The sequence below is a fragment of the Spermophilus citellus genome (genome assembly GCF_964194105.1).
Source record: "Spermophilus citellus genome assembly, chromosome: 8".
NCBI lineage: Eukaryota > Metazoa > Chordata > Mammalia > Rodentia > Sciuridae > Spermophilus > Spermophilus citellus.
Genome location: NC_138189.1, coordinates 66,764,954 through 66,785,638, shown reverse-complemented (window position 1 = coordinate 66,785,638; position 20,685 = coordinate 66,764,954). Strand labels below are relative to the sequence as shown.

Here is a 20,685-nt window from a genome sequence, read left to right as displayed (position 1 = left end):
AAGCTTATGTATGAAATATGATATGTCAAGAGCTTTGTAATGTTTTGAACAACCAATAAAAAAAATAAAAAAATAAAAAATAAAACACACCCCCAAAAAAAGGTATGGGGGGAGGAAGGATAGGATGTGACTCAGTAGTTAAGCATTCCTGATATCAAAAAATAAACAAACAAATAAATAAAAATATGGCAATAAATATGTACTAAGTGGTATTTATTTATTGAATTCAAAGAGGAAAACGAAATTTAAAAATTAGCAAGCTCTGCCTGCCATGTCAAATCGATCAAACTACACAATGAATCAAATCTTTTCCTGCCTAATAGATGTATGAGCGTACTTAACATTTGTAAGAAAAAGAACACGCCTTATTTGGCAAGACATAATTTTCATTCTTAAGATAAGAGAAACAGCTTAAAAAGCACTTTTGCCTGGATTGCACTGGCCAATCAGAACCTCCGGATTTGTTCTTTGTACTACACTGCAGTAGAAAACCTGTACCTCTCCACCAAAGAGCTTCCACTTCTAGTAAGAGCCGCTCCTGGGCCACAAGACACTTCCTGCTCCAAACCCATTTTGTAATTGTAAGTACTTTGAGATTAAGAACTTCTTTAAAAACTTATCTTAACACTGCAGGGGAGGATGATCGTTCTTTACAGAAATTTGATTTTCTTGTTTTTGTTCCTAAAATGCCATAGTTTCAGCTGAAAGATCATTGCTTTCTTTATCTAATTGCTTTCAATTTAATAATTTTAGCGTTTTGCTACATACCATGCTTTCAAAGTAATGGAAGATACAAGCTTCAAATCCTCCTCAAATGCTGCTTTCAGCAGGAAACACATATTATGAGTTGCATTTACTAACTTGATCATTAATTTCACCACATATGCATGTGTACTTGGGCTTGTCTAATTTCTCTGTGTGTGCAAAATATTTTATTTTATCTAAATAAAACGTTTGGCAACGAGACATGGGAATATTGTACATTTAGCTAATGAATTATAAGAATCCTTGAATTCTCATTAGGAAAGTAAGAAAAACAGACTAATATCAAAATTAAATTCTGCTATTCGCTGATAGGTATAAAGAAAGATCTCACATTGGATAGCTTACATGAGAGATTATGTAATGAAAAATGCTTCAAGCAAAGCAAAAAAATTAAATATAAATATATAGTAGAAAGAAAAAAGAAATCTAAGTAATATATCTAGTATCTGGGTTAATCAATATTAATAGTACTTATTAATTGATTAATACAACATAGCATATTAATAATCCTAATTTTTTAAGATACTGGACTGTCCTCCACAACAGTGCAGTGTTCGCAGGCAGAGGAGACAGGTACAAGGTTGATCCAACTATAACTAGTGTATAAAATTAAGATGTTCAAAATGGGAGCCAAATCCTGCAAGATTTCCTACAATGAGACTATTCCATGTAAAGAAAGTTCTAAAGAAAGGCACTGTCACCTCACTCTTCAAGGTTTATCCACCAAGATCCCCACTTCGGTTCTTCCTGCCTCCATTTTTCCTTTTTCCTGAGTAGCTCCCACCAGCTTTATCACTCTTTCTGTTCTGTGGGATCCAAGATGGCACGAAATCAAACAAATGCATGGTCCGGCAGTGATGAGGAGAGCTGCAGGCCACGGACAGAGAACCACCAACATCTCATTGGCACTTATCAAATATAGCACAACTCTTACAGTGAGTGCTCAATACATATTTTCTAAATGGAATTGGACTTAGTTATTAATACAGAAGAAAAAGGAAAAGGCAAGGACAAGGTGATACAAAGTATGCTCAGCTAGGCCCCTGACATGTGAGGGCTCTTTATTGGTGGGCAACTAAGGGGCCATGAGGTGGTTTAGCATATGGCTCCTTGGGCATATGGAAGGCTCTGGCATGTGTTACATCTTCCTGGAGAAAGGACACATTTTTCTAATTCTCACCAAACAGCCACAAACTCACCAAGCTGAGTCTACACAGAAGTGCCACCTTTTTCAGTTTTGCATGATAGTGACCTATGGTACAGGAACAGCAGCCCTGCAGGTGATCATCACAGATTCTAGGACCTTAGTCTGTTCTACCTAAGGTATAGTTTCTAAAGATAGTGTCCAGGTATCTACAAACTTTCCAAGTATTTTTTACACAGATTAAGTTTTGGGGATCGCTGAACTAAGGGGACAGGCACAAGCATAAGATCCCTGAAAAAATCTTAGAAATATTCCCACACTAAGATCTCCAGGAATTTTCTTTTTTTTTCCCCCTCCATTTCCTTAAATGACTAAGGTTAAAGAAATTCTTGGATAGTTAATGGTTGAAGCAGAGCCAACTGCAGTTGTTTAGGATATTTTGCATTTGCTTCTGTTTTATATTTGTTGCAACTTAAAAGAAACCTAGTATTTTGAAATGATCACAGAGCAGCATAAGAGCAAATGTGTTGCTTTCTTCTCTCAGGGTGGTTGTTTTTTGTTTGTTTGTTTTGTTTGAGGGGAGGTTTTTTTATTTGCAGTGCTGGGAGCCAAATTTAGCTTTGCACATGCTAGGCATATACTCCCCCACTGCCCCTCATCTCAGGTTTACAACTATGTAGAAGGTATCTCATAGGAGAAGTCACAAGGCTCTCTTCAAAATAAGCTTAAGGTGACAAGTGGCAATCCTGAATGTTAGTTCCCTCTAGGACTGCTCTTCTGGGCAGGACTGGGCAGAGCAGATTTCTCAACCACTGTGGGTAACTTTCACTGGAGAGGAACTTCTCTATTAGAAATCTCTTGGGGCCTCCAAGCTCCACTTCAGTTCCCAGGGCTAAAATGGCCACTGGAAGCACCTTGATCCTCACAGTTTCCCACATTTTAAAAGAGGAAGTCAATAGTAGTGGAAGAAACCAATGCATACAGCATTGACGGTTGGGCCAAAGACTGTGGTCCACCACAAGAAGGAAATAAACTTTCATACAAACTAACTGACAGTCAGCATATGGGTAATTTGGTTGCAGCTGCTTGCTTCAGACTACACAGATTGCCTATGATTGGACTTCAAAGGCACTCAGCAAATGTCCAGTCTCAAAGTTCTAGGAAGTCTAACAGTAGACAATTTGAATACACAAATACATATGTCATATAGTGAGGGAGGACAGTCAGGTACAGGAAAGGACAATCAGATAATGGCAGGCCAGTTTTTATTCTGAAATTTTTAGATTGCTGTTATTATATTTAAAATCACACTGTAGGTCCCTTGAAAAATAAATGAGCTAAAGGAACATGTTTTTTCCTCTGAAAGAAATTACAGAAAGGATATTTATTCACTTACCCATTCAACTGCTATTTATCAAATAGGCATTGCTTCAGGTTTCAGAGGGGTGGGGGAGACAACTATAGAATCACTAGCATGGTCCCTTTAAGTTTTTCTTTTAGTCTCTGGATTTGCTTTTGTTTCCAAACAGGCTATCTCTTGTTTTGATTATAAAAGAAATAAATGCAAGCTGTAATGTTTTGCAGGGCTGGGGCTCAAGCCAAGGACCTCACACATGTGAAGTGAACAGTCTCCACTGAGCTACACCCTCAGCACTAAAAGTATTTTCCAGACAATACAGAAAATTATAAAGATAAAAATGGGAAGGGAAAAAAAAACTATCAGCCAATCACCCAAGAGATAACCATGTAACATTAGCCTTTCATAATTTTTCTGGTATTTGATAATTAAAAGGGAATGCAAAAGAAATCTGAATATGCTTCTTTGAGCATGTCCTGTAATAACTTTTCCCCCCAAACACTGTAGGAAGCCACTACCCAAAATATAATTTTTATCATTTTAGCACTGGAGTTCTGGATGTAGGGGGAGATCTGGAGCCCTAAGGGGTCTTGTGAAATGCGACCTCCCCAATTACTGAATGTTTTCCAGCGCTGGGCACTTGGCAGTGTTTAAAATTTGGGGCGGGGGGCGGGGGCAAATGGGGATTGAACCCAGGGGCGCTTAATTTCTAGGCGACATCCACAGTTCTTTTAATTTTTTTTATTTTGAAACAAGGTCTCATTAAGTTCCTTAGGGCCTCTGTTGCTGACGCTGGCTTTGAACTCGGATCCTCCCGCTTGGCAATGTTTCAAATGCATTTTCTCTCCGGACCGCAAGCACAGCCTGGGCAGGAGGGAAAGAAAGTGAGCGTGGGGCTGGGGACGCCGTTAGCCAGCACCGACTGGATACCCGGTGTCTGCTAAGGTCTCAAAACCGTAGATCAAAGTTCCCGGTCCTGTAGTGCTTCCTTTTCTCCCAAGCAAGCTAATTATTGAGGAAGGGGTAAGCAATGGAAACTGAATTATCTCAGTTTCTTTACTTCCTAGTTTCTGAGATTGACGGGATGCGTTTAGAGAGCTGTGCTTGCGTCCCGTTGATATGGGAAGCGGGCATGTACAACAGGAATCGGACCTAGGACCACCTACTAAGCATCCACATCCTCGTCTTACTTTCCGATCAGTGCTGTGAGCAGACACCACTTGCTGTCAAGTTCCACATTGATGAACGCTGGTGAGACTGGCGCCCGAGGTCCGGCGGAGCGAGCAGCCCCCGGCCAGCTCCCTCGTGCCTGCGGCTGGAGCTCCTGCTCCTGGGCATCCCGGACGCCCGCAGGGGTTCCCGCCACGTCCCCGCGGACCGCAGCCGCCCAAGTTCCAAGAATCTGTGGCTCCTTCCCTCCCGCCAGCGGCCCCGCAAGGTGCAACCACCTGGAGCTGGTTGTCCCAGATTGCGTGAGCGTCCTCAGTGTCTGCCTGTGGTGGACTCTGTGCTGGCTGCCCTCACCATTCAGAGGCAGATGAGGTCTGGTCCTAGCAGAAGTGACCCACGGGCGGGAGGCAGAATGGGAGGGAAGCGGCAGAAAACCTCCCTCACCCAACTTCGGCTGTGTCACCATCCCTTGTCCAGCCGTGGCAGAGGAGTCCCACAGCCGCTGCGGGGAAGGGACTTTAAACTGAAGCCCAGGGGTACGCCCCACCTCTCTGCTTCTCTGACCCTGCTCCCTAGAAAGTGCCAGAGCCAGAGTGCAGCCAGACAAGTTCACTCTATCCCTTCCTCCCCTGATGAAACCAGGCATGATGTTGGTATCATGCTATTCGTTACTTAATCTGTAGATCTTCCTCGAATTTGACCAACTGATCCACTAATATTCTAGGAAAGAGAAAAGCAGCCCAAGACGCGAAGAAGCTGGTGGGGCTACCAGCCAGGCTTTGTTGCTTATAGGTTGTTGCTTGCCTTCACAGAGCATTAGCATCAGATAAGGGTACTGTGACCATAATGGATCAAGATAAAAACACCAGCATTCCATAGTCATACCTGGACACCATGAACTTTAAACATTGTCCAAGTAGAAAAAAAAAATAATTTCCCTTTTCTGGCTAATAGAAGTGACTGCTGCCACTTTACGTGTTGCACATTTAGCCTTCTCTTGCCAGCTCTCCTCACAGATGATTTATTAAAATTGCCTGGTCATAAAATCGCCTGCACTTTCTGACAGCTCCTCCACCTCCTCGGATCTTTTCCAAGTCACTCAATGAAAGCCTAAATTCTCTAGGAGTTTTGTAACACTGAGACATTCCGCAGTTCCCTATCCTGTGCTTTCTCCCTTGCACAACTAATAAGCTCTTGTACAAGTAATAAGCCCTACTTGTTCAGCTACGGTTACTCTTGATAGTCTCTAGCTGGACAGTGCTGACAGTCCCTTTTCTGTTCCAGGATTCAATTCAGGATCCCACATTGCCTGTGATCACCATGTCTCCTTGGTCTCCTTCAATCCAGAACATTTTCCTTAGTCTGCACTTCTCTTTTGTGACCTTGACAGCCTTGAAGAGTATTGGGCAGTTATATTGTAGAATATCCTTCAACTGATGCTTGTCTAATACTTTCTTATAATGAGATTCTGAGTATACATTTGCATCAGGAATAGCAGAAAATTAATGTTGTGCCTTTCAGTCATAACAGGCATATGACACCATTATGTCCCATTGCTGGTAATATTAACTGATCACTTGGTCAAGTGTCTGCCAGATTTCTCCACTGTAAGTCATGATTTTCCCCTTTTATAAATAGTTTCTTGTGGGAAGATACTTTGATATCATGTGAATATCTTGTTTTTCGTCACACTTTCAAAGGTGACTGATTTTGGCATCTTTGTGTTATAAAAACATAGTTTTCCCTTTGCCTTCACACCACAACAATCAACACAAAAGACTTCTGGGACCTCAAAAGGTGTGAAGATTTCTCCCAGCCAGAAAGCAATTAATCAGTTCTGCGCCAGACACCAGCTGGGTGTCGTCTAATTCAGTTCAATTCTGAAGTGTCAGAACTACCTGGAAAAAGCATCAAATCCCACAGATTAAGGGCTCAGTCCCCAAGACTGTCCTCACTCCACTTTGGATGCCAGTCATAGCTGTTTACATAGCGCAGTTTTACCTGTGCTTCTCACTGGCCATAAATCAGGTTTACTATAACCCCTCCTCTGGATTGATGAATTTGCTAGAGCACCTCATAGAACCCAAGGAAACACTTAATGCTTACCAGTTTATCACAAAGGATATTGCAATGAACACTGATTAAAGGATGCATAGGGCAGGATATGCAGAAGGCCATGGAGCTTTCATGTTCTCTTTGGGGTACTACTCTCCAGGTACTTCCACAGCTGCCCACAAGATTTCCAGTTCTGTCCTCTTGGTTTTTTTTTTTTTTTTAACCTTTATTTTATGTATTTGTTTTTATGTGGTGCTGAGGATCAAACCCAGTTTGATCCCATGCTAGGCAAGTGCTCTACCGTTGAGCTACAACCCCAACCCTTCCTCTCAGGTTTTTATGGAGACTTTATTGCAGAGCCATGATGGTTCATAGACTTGGTAGGGAAAGTCAGCAAGGCTATCTGTTCAGATTCATTCCTTCTCTGGGATATGGGGGCAGACTCCTTCTCAAATAAGAGGTCATTCTTTATGGCCAACTCCCACTTTAGAAAGATGGAGGGAAATTAGAGTTTTATGATTTGCCTTGGAGAAGGGAAATTCTAGTTTCTACAACCTGCCTTGAGGATGAAGTTATGATCCAGGAACCAGGAAAAAAAAAAAAAAAATATATATATATATATATATATATATATATATATATGTGTGTGTGTGTGTGTGTGTGTGTGTGTATATATATATATATATATATATATATATATATATATATATTTGGTGCCTCAGTGGGTCCCCAAGTGCTGATACTGCCCTATCTGTTTAATTTTTTTCTCATTCTTTTGAGACAGAGTCTCACTGTGTTTCCCAGGCCGGCCTTGTACTCCTAGATTCAAGTGATCCTCCTGCTGCAAAAACTCCTAAGTTGCTGGAACTACAGGTGCATTTCAGCTCATTCATTATGCCATCGTATGCACCTGTAGTTTGGTCACAAACCTGAAGTTTGGTCAAAGCCATGTTGGAGTGATCTTGAAAGACCCACAGGAGGACTTGTGATCTTTAAAACAGTGTGGGGTGTGTGTGTGTGTGTGTGTGTGTGTGTGTGTGTGTGTAACCATGAGTTCATACCTTTATTCCAATCTAACAGCACAGGACTCATTCTAGCCTTCCTCTTTTCCTTATCTGTAACTTCTTTCTCTAACAGTGAAAAACTTTGAACCTTGATCTCATTATCCACGACATATATATAAGTGGAGATATATATATATAAGTGGATATATATATATAAGTGGATATATATATATATATATATATATATATATTATATTCCAAGTAAGTTCAAAGGCAACTGTGGGAACTTAAAACCTATCTAAAAAATAAAAATAAAAAGAGCTGTGGATGTATCTCAGTGGTAGAGCACTCCAGAATTCAACCCTCCCTGCCCCACACACAAAAAAAATTGCATGGTGCTTTGATACTACACTCAGTAATGGGAAGGAGAAGTGCCAGTAGGTATCTACTGATAATGATTATGTCCAACAGATACAAATATTCAAAATAACATTTTAAGTCTATTTCTTTTTTTAATTAAACAACTTTATATCCTCCTCCAGAATAACCAAGCATCCTTAGCATGTGGCTATTTGCTAGGATTCAGAGAACCATCTGTAAGACCTGATCTAATTGAGTTACAATTACAGCCTTAGACATGTTTGAAGCATCTCTATCATTCACTTCCCATTGTGTGAAGAAATAACTGAGACATTGCTTAGCTTTTCAAACTCTTCTTGATTTCATATACTGCTCTCTTTTCTTGTTCAAGGGGACTACCAAGCTAGCAGGTGTTTCTAAGTAATGAGATCTAGAAAGAAAGCAGCTAATTCAAGAAATAGGAGAAGTGCAAAATAATATGAAAAAATAGAGGCCACTTGTCTGTTTTTGAAATTGGTCTATGTGGGAAAGAACATAAGAGAACAAGGAATGTAATAACATTGCTAAAGTATCTAGAAGCACTATATTTTAAAATTTTTAGTGTTTTTCTTTTGTGCTTTTATAAATATGTGCTGAATTCTTTTTTTTTTAAAGAGAGTGTAAGAGAGAGAGTGTGAGAGAGAGAGTGAGAATTTTTTAATATTTATTTTTTAGTTTTTGGCGGACACAACATCTTTGTTGGTATGTGGTGCTGAGGATCGAACCCGGGCCGCACGCATGCCAGGCGAGCGCACTACCGCTTGAGCCACATCCCCAGCCCTGTGCTGAATTCTTAAGTGGAAATGTATTACATCCCAGTATCTATGTAGCACACTGTGAGTCATATATATTGTAAGTGCTTCATTCTATAAGACAACTGAAAATACCTCTGAGGACCCAAAATGGAGCTTGATGCTAAAGTTCCTGTTCTCCAGGGGGTCACCACAAACCAGTGGCAATGTCACACTGTCATAAGTGCTAGGGGGAGCAGGCAAGGGGAGAAAAAGAGCCTGTGGAGCGAGCCAGAAAGAACTTGAATTTTACTATTTACTTAATTCCTCTGAGCTATTATTTCTTTATCTACTGAAGAAAAAACAAGGTAATAATTTCTACTTTGCAGAACTGTTCTGAAGATTAAAGGGGCAGTGTGATTCCAATATCATGCCTGATGTAATGTAGAAACTTAATGAATATTAGCTGCTATACCAGACAACAAGTGTTTATGAAAATCATCAAGACATTTCCCTTCTATATTTTTTTACATTGTGGCCAACTTTGTTTATATTTTTTTGATTCTCTGAAATTTTTTTTTCTTAGTGAATTAAAATTATCTTTTATTTTATTTATTTATATGCAGTGCTGAGGATTAAACCCAGGGCCTCACACATGCCAGGCAAGTGCTCTACCATTGAGCCACAGCCACAGCCTCTTGGTGCATTATAGTTACACGTAATGGTGGGATTCATTATGCCATATTCATACATGCACATACATAATTTGGTCAATCTTGGATGAGGTTGGGGATCCCTGTATTTTCCCTTGTTTGATGAGGATAATGTTCATTAAATTCATCCACAGAGATAATGGGAGCTGGGCAGGTCAGAAACCATTCCCATTTTACACATTAATAAATGGAAATTCATGTGTCTAGTTCAATGACTAATCTAAGATCACAAAGTTTCAGAAACCATGATGTGAGCAAAGATGTTCTCACTTCAAATCTTACTCACGTTCCTTGACCTCACACAGCCTCTCACTATGGAGTGAAGTTAGGAACAACCTAACAAAATATGTTTTATGTGGGGCTGGGATTGTGGCTCAGCGGTAGAGCGCTCCGCTAGCATGGGTGGGACCCAAGTTTGATTCTCAGCACCACATAAAAATAAAGGCGTTGTGTCCATCTATGCCTAATAAATAAATAAATAAATATTTTTTTAAAAAATATGTTTATGCAAACATTGCTGGGGGCCAGAAGTGCAGCTTAGTGGTAGAGTTTGCCTTGTATTCTCCAGGCTCTGGGTTCATTCCCTAGAGCCAAAGGGTGGAGGGAACTTAGCTGGGACATACTCTCGGGGCTTACCCTACGGTGTGGCAAGAGTCTGTCAAACCAGCACTGACAAAAGTACCCAGGCTTTTAGTAAACTGGAAGTGATGGATCAGCCTGGATGCAGGGAGATTGAAGAGGACTGCTAATCAGAAACAAAGCCCAAACTAGAGAGAGCAAGATAAAGGAGCAAGAAAGGGAAGGGTAGCTGAGTATGATGGCGCGTGCCTATAACCCAGGAGACTTGAGAGGCTGAGGCAAAAGGATCATGAGTTGAAGGCCAGCCTCAGGAATGTAGCAACACCCTGTCTCAAAAGAAAATTAAAAGGGCTGGGGATGGGGCTGGGGATGTGGCTCAAGCGGTAGCGCGCTCGCCTGGCATGCGTGCGGCCCAGGTTCGATCCCCAGCACCACATACAAAACACAGATGTTGTATCCGCCGATAACTAAAAAATAAATATTAAAAAAAGATAATAAAAAAAAATTTAAAAAAAAAAAGGGCTGGGGATATAGCTCAGTGGTACAGCACCACTGACTTCAGCCCCCAGTGCTACCAAAAACAAACAAAGAAAGAAAAACAGTAAAAGAAAGAAAGAGGAAGGAGGGAACGCACACTTAAGCTTAAAATGATATAACATCAGAGAAGACGCCTTTCCACAATTCACTTCTTGCCATGATTCACTATCACAGGGCAGTCATTTGTTTCCCTGTGTATACCAGGTACCTGTCTAAAAATAGTACATGAACAGCCCTGTTCCATCCTGTGCCCCATGAGAAGCACCTGTTCACCTTACCAGTTCAGTGAATTCCTTTCCCCTGGGACCCCCTGTCCTCTGAGGGGTGGAAATGGAAATCATGTTCTTTAAAGATCAACAGGCAACTTCATCTAAACTGCCTCGCTAGCCGGTGGAGCCCAATGCTGCAGAAGTGAGCCTTTCAACCTCCAGCTGCTAATGCCAACATTTTCCTTTTCAGACCTTCCTTGGAAATGCAAAATCAGCCCACAGTCATTGTGACTCAACCTGGATTTACTCGTGCGCCCCAAAACTCCAACTGGCAGACGGGCATGTGTGATTGCTTCAGTGACTGTGGAGTCTGTAAGTATGAGGGGAGGTGGATTACCAGCGTCCAGATCTTTCCCAGGTTTCTCCCTTACTGTGTAGTAAAAATTCCTAATTTCTCACAGGCAGCTGTCAGGCAACAGTATGTTTAAGAAAAGGCTGTGTGTGGATCTTAAGTTAACCCTTCTCCAGCCAGTAAAGAATAGTCATACCCCCAAAATAAGTTGTGGAGATGAGAGAACAGTGAAAGGCATGATTGATTCTAAAGATGAACAGGTCTGGCCTAATCATGAAAAACAGATTGTGCATTAATGAGAGAAATATTTCAAGTTTAAATTGGTTTTAAAAAAGACTGTTCTTGGTTACACATAAGTTAAAATCAGTATTTTATAATCACGTTATATCCATACACCGTGTATAGTTTTCACCCATAATTTCAGCACAAGCTTGGAGTAGAAGTATTTTAGTTTATACGTTTAGGTCTCCACACACCTGAGAATAAAGAATTCCGAAGGCGATTAACTTCCCATTGGGGAAAAAATATCTCTGACTCTATTTTCATAAGATCTCTCTAAGTGAACTTGGAATCTCTATAAGTGAATTTCCTAGGGAAGTTTGGGACTGAGACAAGGGTGACAGAGGGGAGCAACCAAGGTGCTTTGTTCTCAATACCAGCTAAGAACCAAACCCACTTATAAAATATTTTCTCTGATATCTTCTCGTTTGTCTCAACTCTACATAGTATTCTTAGATAAGGAAAGAAAATACATTAGCCTTTAACTTACCAGTGAAATTGATCTTTGAACTGAACAAATTAATAATTACTTTGAGAAGCATTAAAAGGAAAAAATATCTAGGTAATGGAAGATGGGTTTGTTTATTCACTCCCGTTGATTTACTGGATTGCAGGGGCTGATGACTCACACGACTCAGTACATTAGTTCAACATTCGCAAATTCAAGTGATAATTGAGATGAGAGTAGTAAAAGTCTCTGCAGATAGACATTTTATCCTCCAACCCCTAGAATTATTAGCCAACTAAATGAATATACAAGTTCTCATACAAGCTTAATTGCTTCATGGTAGATGTTCTTAAATGTGAATCTGACCAAATCATTTTCCCCTCTGAAAGTACGTCAGTGGTTCTCGATGACTTTCACAACAAAATCTGGACACTCACAGTTCTCTATCAACTGATCCCCAGCCTGCTTTGCATCCCACCAGCTTCATCCACTACCCACCATGGGGCTCTACCCATACAGAATGAATCCTAGCTTTGGCAGCTTGTGCCAAATCACCTCAAAGAGGGTGTTTCCTTTTGTGGATCTGTAGAAGTCCTAACCGTCTTTCAATGCTGAGCTCAGCAGCTCTTCCTACTCAGGACCTTGGCACCACTTCTATGCATGATCCTTGTGTCTTGAGCAGGATCCTGCTGGATAATATTTTCTGTTACTTCCCCCACTGGATGTGGTCAGGGGCACTGCTGGTACTGAGCATGATGGGTGGAACATGGCTAAGTATTGGTGGATCAGTGACTAGTGGACAAAGGCACTATAGTGAAAGAATAACATACATTCCAAGGGGCGGTCATTTCTGAGATGATCTGGGTTTGGGAGAAGCTGATGGAAAGCCAAACAGAAATGCTGAAGATGAACATGGCAGCACGGTACATGGCAAAGATCCCATGGCGTGGCCTGCTAGTCAAGGAAGTGAACACATTTTCTGCTGTGATGGAGGCAGCCTGAAGTAACTTATACCCCTGTTTTCATGCATCCAGGTCTCTGTGGCACATTTTGTTTCGTGTGCCTGGGTTGTCAAGTTGCAGCTGACATGAATGAATGCTGTCTTTGTGGAACAACTGTCGCAATGAGGACTCTCTACCGAACCCGATACGGCATCCCTGTGAGTCTCTTATGATTCCCTTAGTGTTCAAATACAGTACCACATTCAAAATAATTGTGGTAAACATGGAGGCTGTTTGATGGTATACCTCATCTGAGATTGATGGGTAGGAATTCCCTAGCACGTGTAGCAACAGATGCTCTGATTATGTGATTTCCTTCCAGGTTTCTGCTAAAAACATTAGAGAACAATTAATTCTCTTTTTGCAATGTATATAGTATAATGTAAGAAGATAATTTAGAACCTATTATGTCCCAAGTGCATTAGGTCATCTCACTAAATCTTCACACCATCCCTATAAGGTGGGTTCACAACATGTACAAATGAGGCCCAAAGCTATGCCTTAGTAGTAGAGTCAGCCACTGTCTGTCCATGAACAGTCCATACATGCACCTTCCATTACACCTACTTCACTCTGTGCAGCAGAAGAGTTTATTATTTAAGGGTCTACAGAGCAACAAGCAATAGCATGAGCATGGATACATGTGTATACATGCACATATATCTCTATATTTAACATAGAGAAAAATAGTGTGCGTATGTATATGTTTATATATATTTACATATATATGCCTCCCTGTATATATGTGTATGTATATAAGGAGAGAGTGAGAACAAAAAAGGGAGAGATTCATTTTAAGGAATTGGGTCATGCAATTATGGAGGCTGGCAAGCAATTATACAATTTTGGAGGCAGGCTAGAGACATGGGGAAGAGCTGGAATTCAAGTCCACAGGAGGTGTTCTTGTGAAATCTTCCTTGCTAAGGGGAAAACAGTCTCCCCCCACCCAACTCCTCCCCCACCCCCGCTATTAATTTCATCAATTGATTGGATGAGGCCCATTATGGAGGGTATTTTGCTTTACTCAAATTCTACTGATTTAAATGTTAATTTCATCTAAAGAAATGTTGAGCCACCCAGGCACGGTGGCACATGCCTATAATCGCAGCAACTAGGGAGGTTGAGGCAGGAGGATTGGGAGTTCAAAGTCAGCCTCAGCAAAAGTGAGGTACTAAGTAACTCAGTGAGACCTTGTCTCTAAATAAAATACAAATAGGTCTGGGGGTGTGGCTCAGTAGTTGAGCGTCCCTGAGTTCAATCCCCAGTACCCAAAAAGAAAAGAAATGTTGAGCCAAATATCTGGGTACCATGGCCTAGCCAAGTACCACAGGGAACAAATGAATAAGCAGATTCTTAGGAACTTATTTCATTCCATCAAGATTATTTTATCTTTTCGTTTAAAAATATTTATCAGTGTTTAAGTTACATGCTATAGAATTTTATGACAGCCAGGCAAGGTGATGCATGCCTTTAATCCTAGGAGCTCAGGAGGCTGAGGCAGGAGAATTCCAAGTTCAAAGCCAGCCTCAGCAACTTAGTGAAGACCCTAAGCAACTTAGCAAGACCTGTGTCAAAATTTAAAATTTTTGTAAAAAAGGGTGGGGTGCTAAGCATGTGGTTCAGTGATTAAGTGCCCTGGGATCAATCCCTGGTACAAAAAAAAAAAAAAAAAGAGAGGGAGGAAAAAAAAGAAAGAATTTTATTTCAAATTCAAACACAGAAGTATATAAAGTGAAAAGTGAACCTCTTTGTATGCAATTTCACTATCTAGTAAAACACTCTATTAATAATGACATGCATCCTCTTTCAGATTTTTTCTTATAACTCTAACTCATAAATATAGTTTAGATAGCTGTAGATATAGACATATGAGAGTTTTGCATTTGGAAAGCTCTTTCATTTTGTTTTTGTTTTTTAAAATGGTTTCACACTATACTATAATTTTCACTATATTTTTCCCATTTAATAAATGGTAGACTCCTTTCATGTCAATAACACTAATTCTTTTTAATGTTTGCACAGTATAATTTACTCAATCACTTCCTTATTGAGTCATTGGGATTACAGGAGTGTGCCATTATGCCCGATTTGACATGACTTTTTAAAAGAAAAAATATTTATAGTTGCACATGGACACAATACCTTTATTTTAATTATTTCATGTGGTGCAGAAGATTGAATCTAGTGCCTCACACATGCTAGGCAAGCACTCTACCACTGAGCCACAGCCCCAGCCCTGACATGACTTTTTAATATGAAAGTTATCAAGATGTTTAAAGGTCTAGTACATAATGCCTTTTAAATACTCCTTAGGGGTTTGAAGAATTAATAACCATCTGAAACTAAAATTTCAGCTGGTCTTAACAAAACTTTGGAAATGAAAAGAAGAAGAAATAGAAGTATCAGTCCTAAAGACTATATCTTGTTTGACATTGATAGAGAGATAAATATAAATACAAACTGTGGATAAAAATTTAAGGGTAATCATTAATTAGATAAAAATAAATTGTGAAACATCTTAAAGGAAACAAACAGACCTGGGAAAGATCTATTCAACAGAAAGAAGAAAATTTTATAATAAAATTAAAACCACACATGTGTACACACACACACACACACACACACACACACACACACACACACACATACACACACTCAGTAAATACCAAACCAAAAAACAATTTGGTCACCCATGGGTAGGATGGATTTAGATTTCTCTGCTGTGATAACATGCCATTACCATTTGGTTGGATATCTTCTTGTACCCTCAGAATTTAAAAGGAGAACATTTTGTATTATGAAGAGAGACTAGAGTTATACAGAAAAAAAATCAATGAACATTTTCCTGAACATATCCATCCAAACTGAATCTGAAGGATCAGTGTGGTCTGCTTTTCAAGATGCCTGAAAATCCACAGGTTACATTTCTATTTCTTTTGTGTTTTCAAACAGGGATCTATTTGTGATGACTACATGGCCACTATCTGCTGCCCTGTTTGTTCCCTTTGCCAAATCAAGAGAGATATCAACAGGAGGAGAGCCATGAATGCTTTCTAAAGAAGCTGGTGGTAAGTTGATACCAACACTCCTCCCAGAGTCTGTGGGGTTTAGAAGTATGTTTCAGGTTTTTGTAAATCATTTATTGTTGGAATAATAATTCAGTTATAACAATTCTTTAAGACTCCCAAAGTGCTATCTTAATAAAAGGTGGATTTTAATGTCTTCTTATGTATTCTCGGAACCATATTTTAGTAAATAAAGGAATGGTGAGTTTTCTAAACTCCTTAGAATTATATGCTCAATTAGTGAAGCAATTACCACCTGTGAAATACCATTACCGTTGTTTCACCAAAGTATGGTGAAACAAAATAAGTAGAAAATTCACTCCCTACTAAGACAAAAAAAAAAAACTTGATAAAAGAAACTAATAATTATAAGATGGAACAGCAAGTAAAAATTATAGATCTGGATCATTTTGATTGTGGCGTAAAGCATCTATCTAGTGAGGTAAAGCTAAACGGGTCAGACAGGACAGATACATCCTGTGGTGTCAGGCCAGACAAGACACACAGCCATCCGCCCTGGTAGATTTCCAGATGTCTCAGGTCATTCGTGCTAGACAGAAACCCGAAAGGCCCCCTCAGCAAAATTAGCTTTGTTTGAAAACTGTTTACACATATAGACATACTTCAATATATTTATTGATGGAATGACTAGAAACATGTACATAATCATATAAATGTTTGTGTATAAACTGAAGTTTATTCATATGTATACACAGCCCTATCTGCCCAAGTTGTGTGCCTCACTCAAAGAATAAAAACTACATGTGCAATATTTTATACAAATGTCTATAAACACAAATGTATATTTCTAAGAAAATGACTTATAGACCTCAGAAAATATATCTTATAACTAAACATACAAATACCCCCAAATAAAAACATTAATAAACAAATATGAAAAATTAATAAACAAATATGAAAAAGCAAATAGAAAAACCATCCTTTTAGAGAAGGTGGACTTTGAAATGGGTGGATATAGAATTTAGAATATTTGGAAATGTTCTATAGAATTTCACCATCTAAAATTCAATAAAGTCTTTTTCCACTAATTTTCTCCAGGATTAGCTATCAAGGATGTAGTTAAGGAGAAATCAACAAAAATTTGTCAGTTACCTCCATAGATTACACTTTGAGTATAAGAAAAAACAATACTTTTTCCATTCTTTATAATATCGAACTTTCTGTCTGGAGTGAGGACTTCATGTAAGTTAACAAAAACAATTCTTGGGTAATACATTTAAAAAAAAAGTTCATTTGTTTAGCAAATAATGTGTCAAATATCTAATACTATGTAATATATTGCTAGATGTTGCAGACAAAAATAAATTAACTGTTCCCCCTGTCTTTATAGATTTTGTACTCAAAAAGAAGGGATTAGTCAATCCCCCAAATACAATGAGGAATTTGATGCATACCTCTAGACAGAGTGCTGTTTTATGTTCAGAGGAAGAAGAGATCTCACTTCTGAGGTGAATGAATGGAAGTTTCTTGAAAGAAGTGATTTTTAATTCTAAAGAGGAAGTATGTTATCTAACAAGAATAAGTGAAACCTAGACTGATAGGATTTAATGGAGGCTAATGGCAAAGGTGCTGGTGGAGGCGTAGGGAAATGAATGGATGGTGCAATCACCTGCCTGGCAACAGCTGGGTGGTTACCACCTGCCTCCCCAGCCCAGGAGGCCAGGAGGGAGCAGTTACCTGTTCTCCAAGGAGAGAACTGAGTGAGGAGGTTGCCCTAGAGGAACAGTAACCGCTCAACAGAGGAATAAGTGCGGCCTGAGTCAACCTCCCAGGATGGGGTCAAGGGAAGCTTTCTGCTGTCCTTGTGGGCTTCCCATTGGCTGAACCCATCAAAAGGCAGAGGGCTGCAAAGAATTGCTCTAGGTCACGGGTCAGCTTCCTATGACCTACAGCAGGGTAGACAAGAGTGGAAGTGGACCAGATGGGGCAAACAGTATCACTGGCAGAAAATGTGAATAAAATTAATACATATGAAATGTTGCTTTTGATCAGCAACATTAGTGAATCTGTAGACCCCCACACCCCCACCAAAAAAATGAAAAACATCTTTATGAGCTTAGGTCCAACTTGCCTAGAATATATGGTATAAGTAGGAAAATATTGAGAAATACAAAAAATTGTTTTCTTTCCACATTTTATTGGCACATAATAGCCGCACATAATGATGAGATTTATTGTTACATATTTGTCCATGCACACAATAGAACAATATAATTTAGCCAGTATCACTCTCCAGCACTTCCCCTCCCCCTCCCCTTTTACAAATCCCTTAAAAAATACAAGATTTTTAAGAGGTAGTTGGGGCCTTGGCATATGATGTCTTGAATATCAAGTAAATGACTCAGTAAGCTTTGGGGAGTTACTACAGGCTTCAAGTGAATAGAACTAACTTAAGAAATGATCAGCTGAGATTAGTATATAGTTGAGACTGACAGAATGAGGCCAGAAGCAAAAGTGTGGGCCACCCACCGCAACACTGTTAAATACATAAAGTAAGGTGGGTACAATATGTATCCACACACATAATAATGAGTCCTGACATCTGAACTAGTTTTTGTCAACCACAGGGAAATTATCTCACTGAATCTTTGAATTGGTTCAAAGTAAAATATCTTGGTGGTCCTGACACCTGATCATCAATTTGGACCCTACATTATTAATTGACACTAAAACTAGAAATAAAAATATCCAAAACAGAATCGAGAGACAAAGAGCAAAGAATGAAGACATATTAAAACACACCAAGATTTCCTCCACACAACTAAAGAAGAGGAGAAGGAGAGAAAGAAAGAAAAGGCAGAATAGATTGGGACAAAGGGACATAGGAACCAACTGAAAAGGCTTCCCATAGCCAAAACTGGAACAATTTGAGTAACAAAATAATATAGTATTCGATTGTAATCAACACTATCATATTATCAAGAAATGTAAAATTTAAAATAAATATATATGAGGCCATACTGATATAAATAATTGAATACAATTAATTTGAAAAAAGGGTGAGTGTTGAGGGCAGGGAAAATTGGAAATTTTGAGAGCGAAGAGGTGGCAGGAGGATTTCCCTATAGAAAAAAGAGTACAATCTCCCACATAGAACTCCAGATATTTGCTGTGCTGGTGGTGCATACCTGTAACCCCAGCTACTCGGAAGGCTGAGCCTGGAAGATCACAAGTTCAAAGCCAGCCTTAGCAACTTCTCAAGATCCTGTCTCAAAATTTAAAAAATAAAAATAAAAAGGGCTTGGGGTGTAGCTCAGTAGTCAAACGCCCTAGGTTCAATTCTCAGTACCACAAAAGGAAAACCCCAAACCAAAAAAACCCCTCCAAGTATTTGTGTAGGTACCTCCTCCCTCAAGGAAATGGAACTTGATTCCCTTCCCCTTAAGTGTGAGTTTGCATAGTGACTTTCTTCCAAAGAACAATATGGAAAGCCAGGCAAACAAGCATACAAAGGAGAAACCTGAGAAAACTACCTTAGCCAAGTGATCAAAGTTACCTTCAACAGAGATAATCCATGTTGATGGATTGCAACCCAGAAATGATGTTATGAGAATGGTTCTTGACCTTTGTGGTATGCCTCCCAGAACTCCATACCTCTGGTCTAACCACAAGGAGAACAACAGACAAACTAAACTAGGGCACATTCTACAAAATACTTGACCAGTATCCTCAAATCCCAGAGACTCAGAAGGTGGAGGCAGGAGGATCATAAATTTGAGGCCAGCCTCGGCAAGTTAGTGAGAACCTCAGAAACTTAGCAAGATGCTGTCTCAAAATAGAAAAGACTGGAGATGTGGCTCAGTGGTAAAGCACCCCTGGGTTCAATTTCCAGTACCAAAACAAAAATAAAAACAACAACAAAAACATGTCAAAGTCATCAAAAACAAGGAAAAACTGAGAAACTCAGTTTAAAGGAGCGTAAGGGAATACAACAATTAAATGTAATATAGTATCCTGGACAGGATCCAAGAACAGAAAAAAAAGGACCTTAGGTAAAAACTGAGGAATCTGAATAAAGTATGGTTTGATTAATAATAATCTATTTGAGTTCATTAATTATAACAAGTCTATCATAGTAGCATATAATATTAACCAACAGGAAAACTGGGTGCAGTGTATATGGAAACCTCTTTTTATTATCTTTACAACTAATCATAAAATGATTCTGAAATTAAAAGTTAATTAAAAATTAAAGTATGGATTGAGAAAATTCAAAACTATTATTTGTATGTCCTCTCTAGGTGAAGAGCTTTTACCGAAGCAACTAAAATCAACAAACACCTCTTCAACTCGAGTTCTTCTCCATCTTTTGCAAGTGAAATATGATGGATATGTTTACTTTATGATGATGGGACTCCCAAAAAATCAAATTTTTGATTTATTCTAAATAAATGTTGTGTGTTAGCATAGTTTCTCCTGGCTCTCCCACTATCAAATTTTCTGGCTTATAAAATTTTTACATTACATTTGAAATATAAACCAAATAAATGTTTTATTAACAAGACTCTTTGTTTTGTTCTGTGCATGTTGTGCTGGGGATGGAACCCAGGACCTCATGCATGCTAAGCAGGTACTCTATCACTGAGCTGCACCCTCAGCCCTTAGCAAGATTCTTTTTCTTTTCTTTTTTTTTTTTCTTTTTTCTTTTTTTTTTTTTTTTTTTTTTTGGTGCTGGGGATTGAACCCAGGGACTTTTGCCTGAGACGCAAGCACTCTACCACTTGAGCCGTATCCCTACCCCTTTAGCAAGATTCTTTATGCTTCTTTGCTCCAAAATACCTTTGTCACTAGTTAATTCCAGGGGTCAGTCTCATGATATTTTTCTTGTAGTTTAGTTGCTTAGTGGGAGATTTTGG

The 20,685-nt window shown here is 39.3% G+C and overlaps 1 protein-coding gene across 1 annotated transcript; it reads left to right on the top strand.

Annotated features, from left to right (window-relative positions):
* Positions 1-448: 448 nt before the first annotated feature.
* Positions 449-20,331, top strand: PLAC8 (placenta associated 8). The gene is made up of 5 exons (XM_081304506.1): positions 449-581; positions 10,914-11,035; positions 12,777-12,901; positions 15,696-15,811; positions 20,071-20,331. Exons 2-4 carry the CDS (start codon positions 10,927-10,929, stop codon positions 15,798-15,800), a joined length of 339 nt encoding a protein of 112 aa, XP_081160632.1. The 5' UTR covers positions 449-581; positions 10,914-10,926; the 3' UTR covers positions 15,801-15,811; positions 20,071-20,331.
* Positions 20,332-20,685: the final 354 nt, after the last annotated feature.

Coding starts and splice junctions, on each gene's coding strand:
- PLAC8 (XM_081304506.1), top strand. CDS start 10,927: ATGCAAAATCAGCCCACAGTCATTGTGACTCAACCTGGATTTACTCGT. Junction 11,036..12,776: donor CTTCAGTGACTGTGGAGTCT/GTAAGTATGAGG, acceptor TCATGCATCCAG/GTCTCTGTGGCACATTTTGT. Junction 12,902..15,695: donor GAACCCGATACGGCATCCCT/GTGAGTCTCTTA, acceptor GTTTTCAAACAG/GGATCTATTTGTGATGACTA.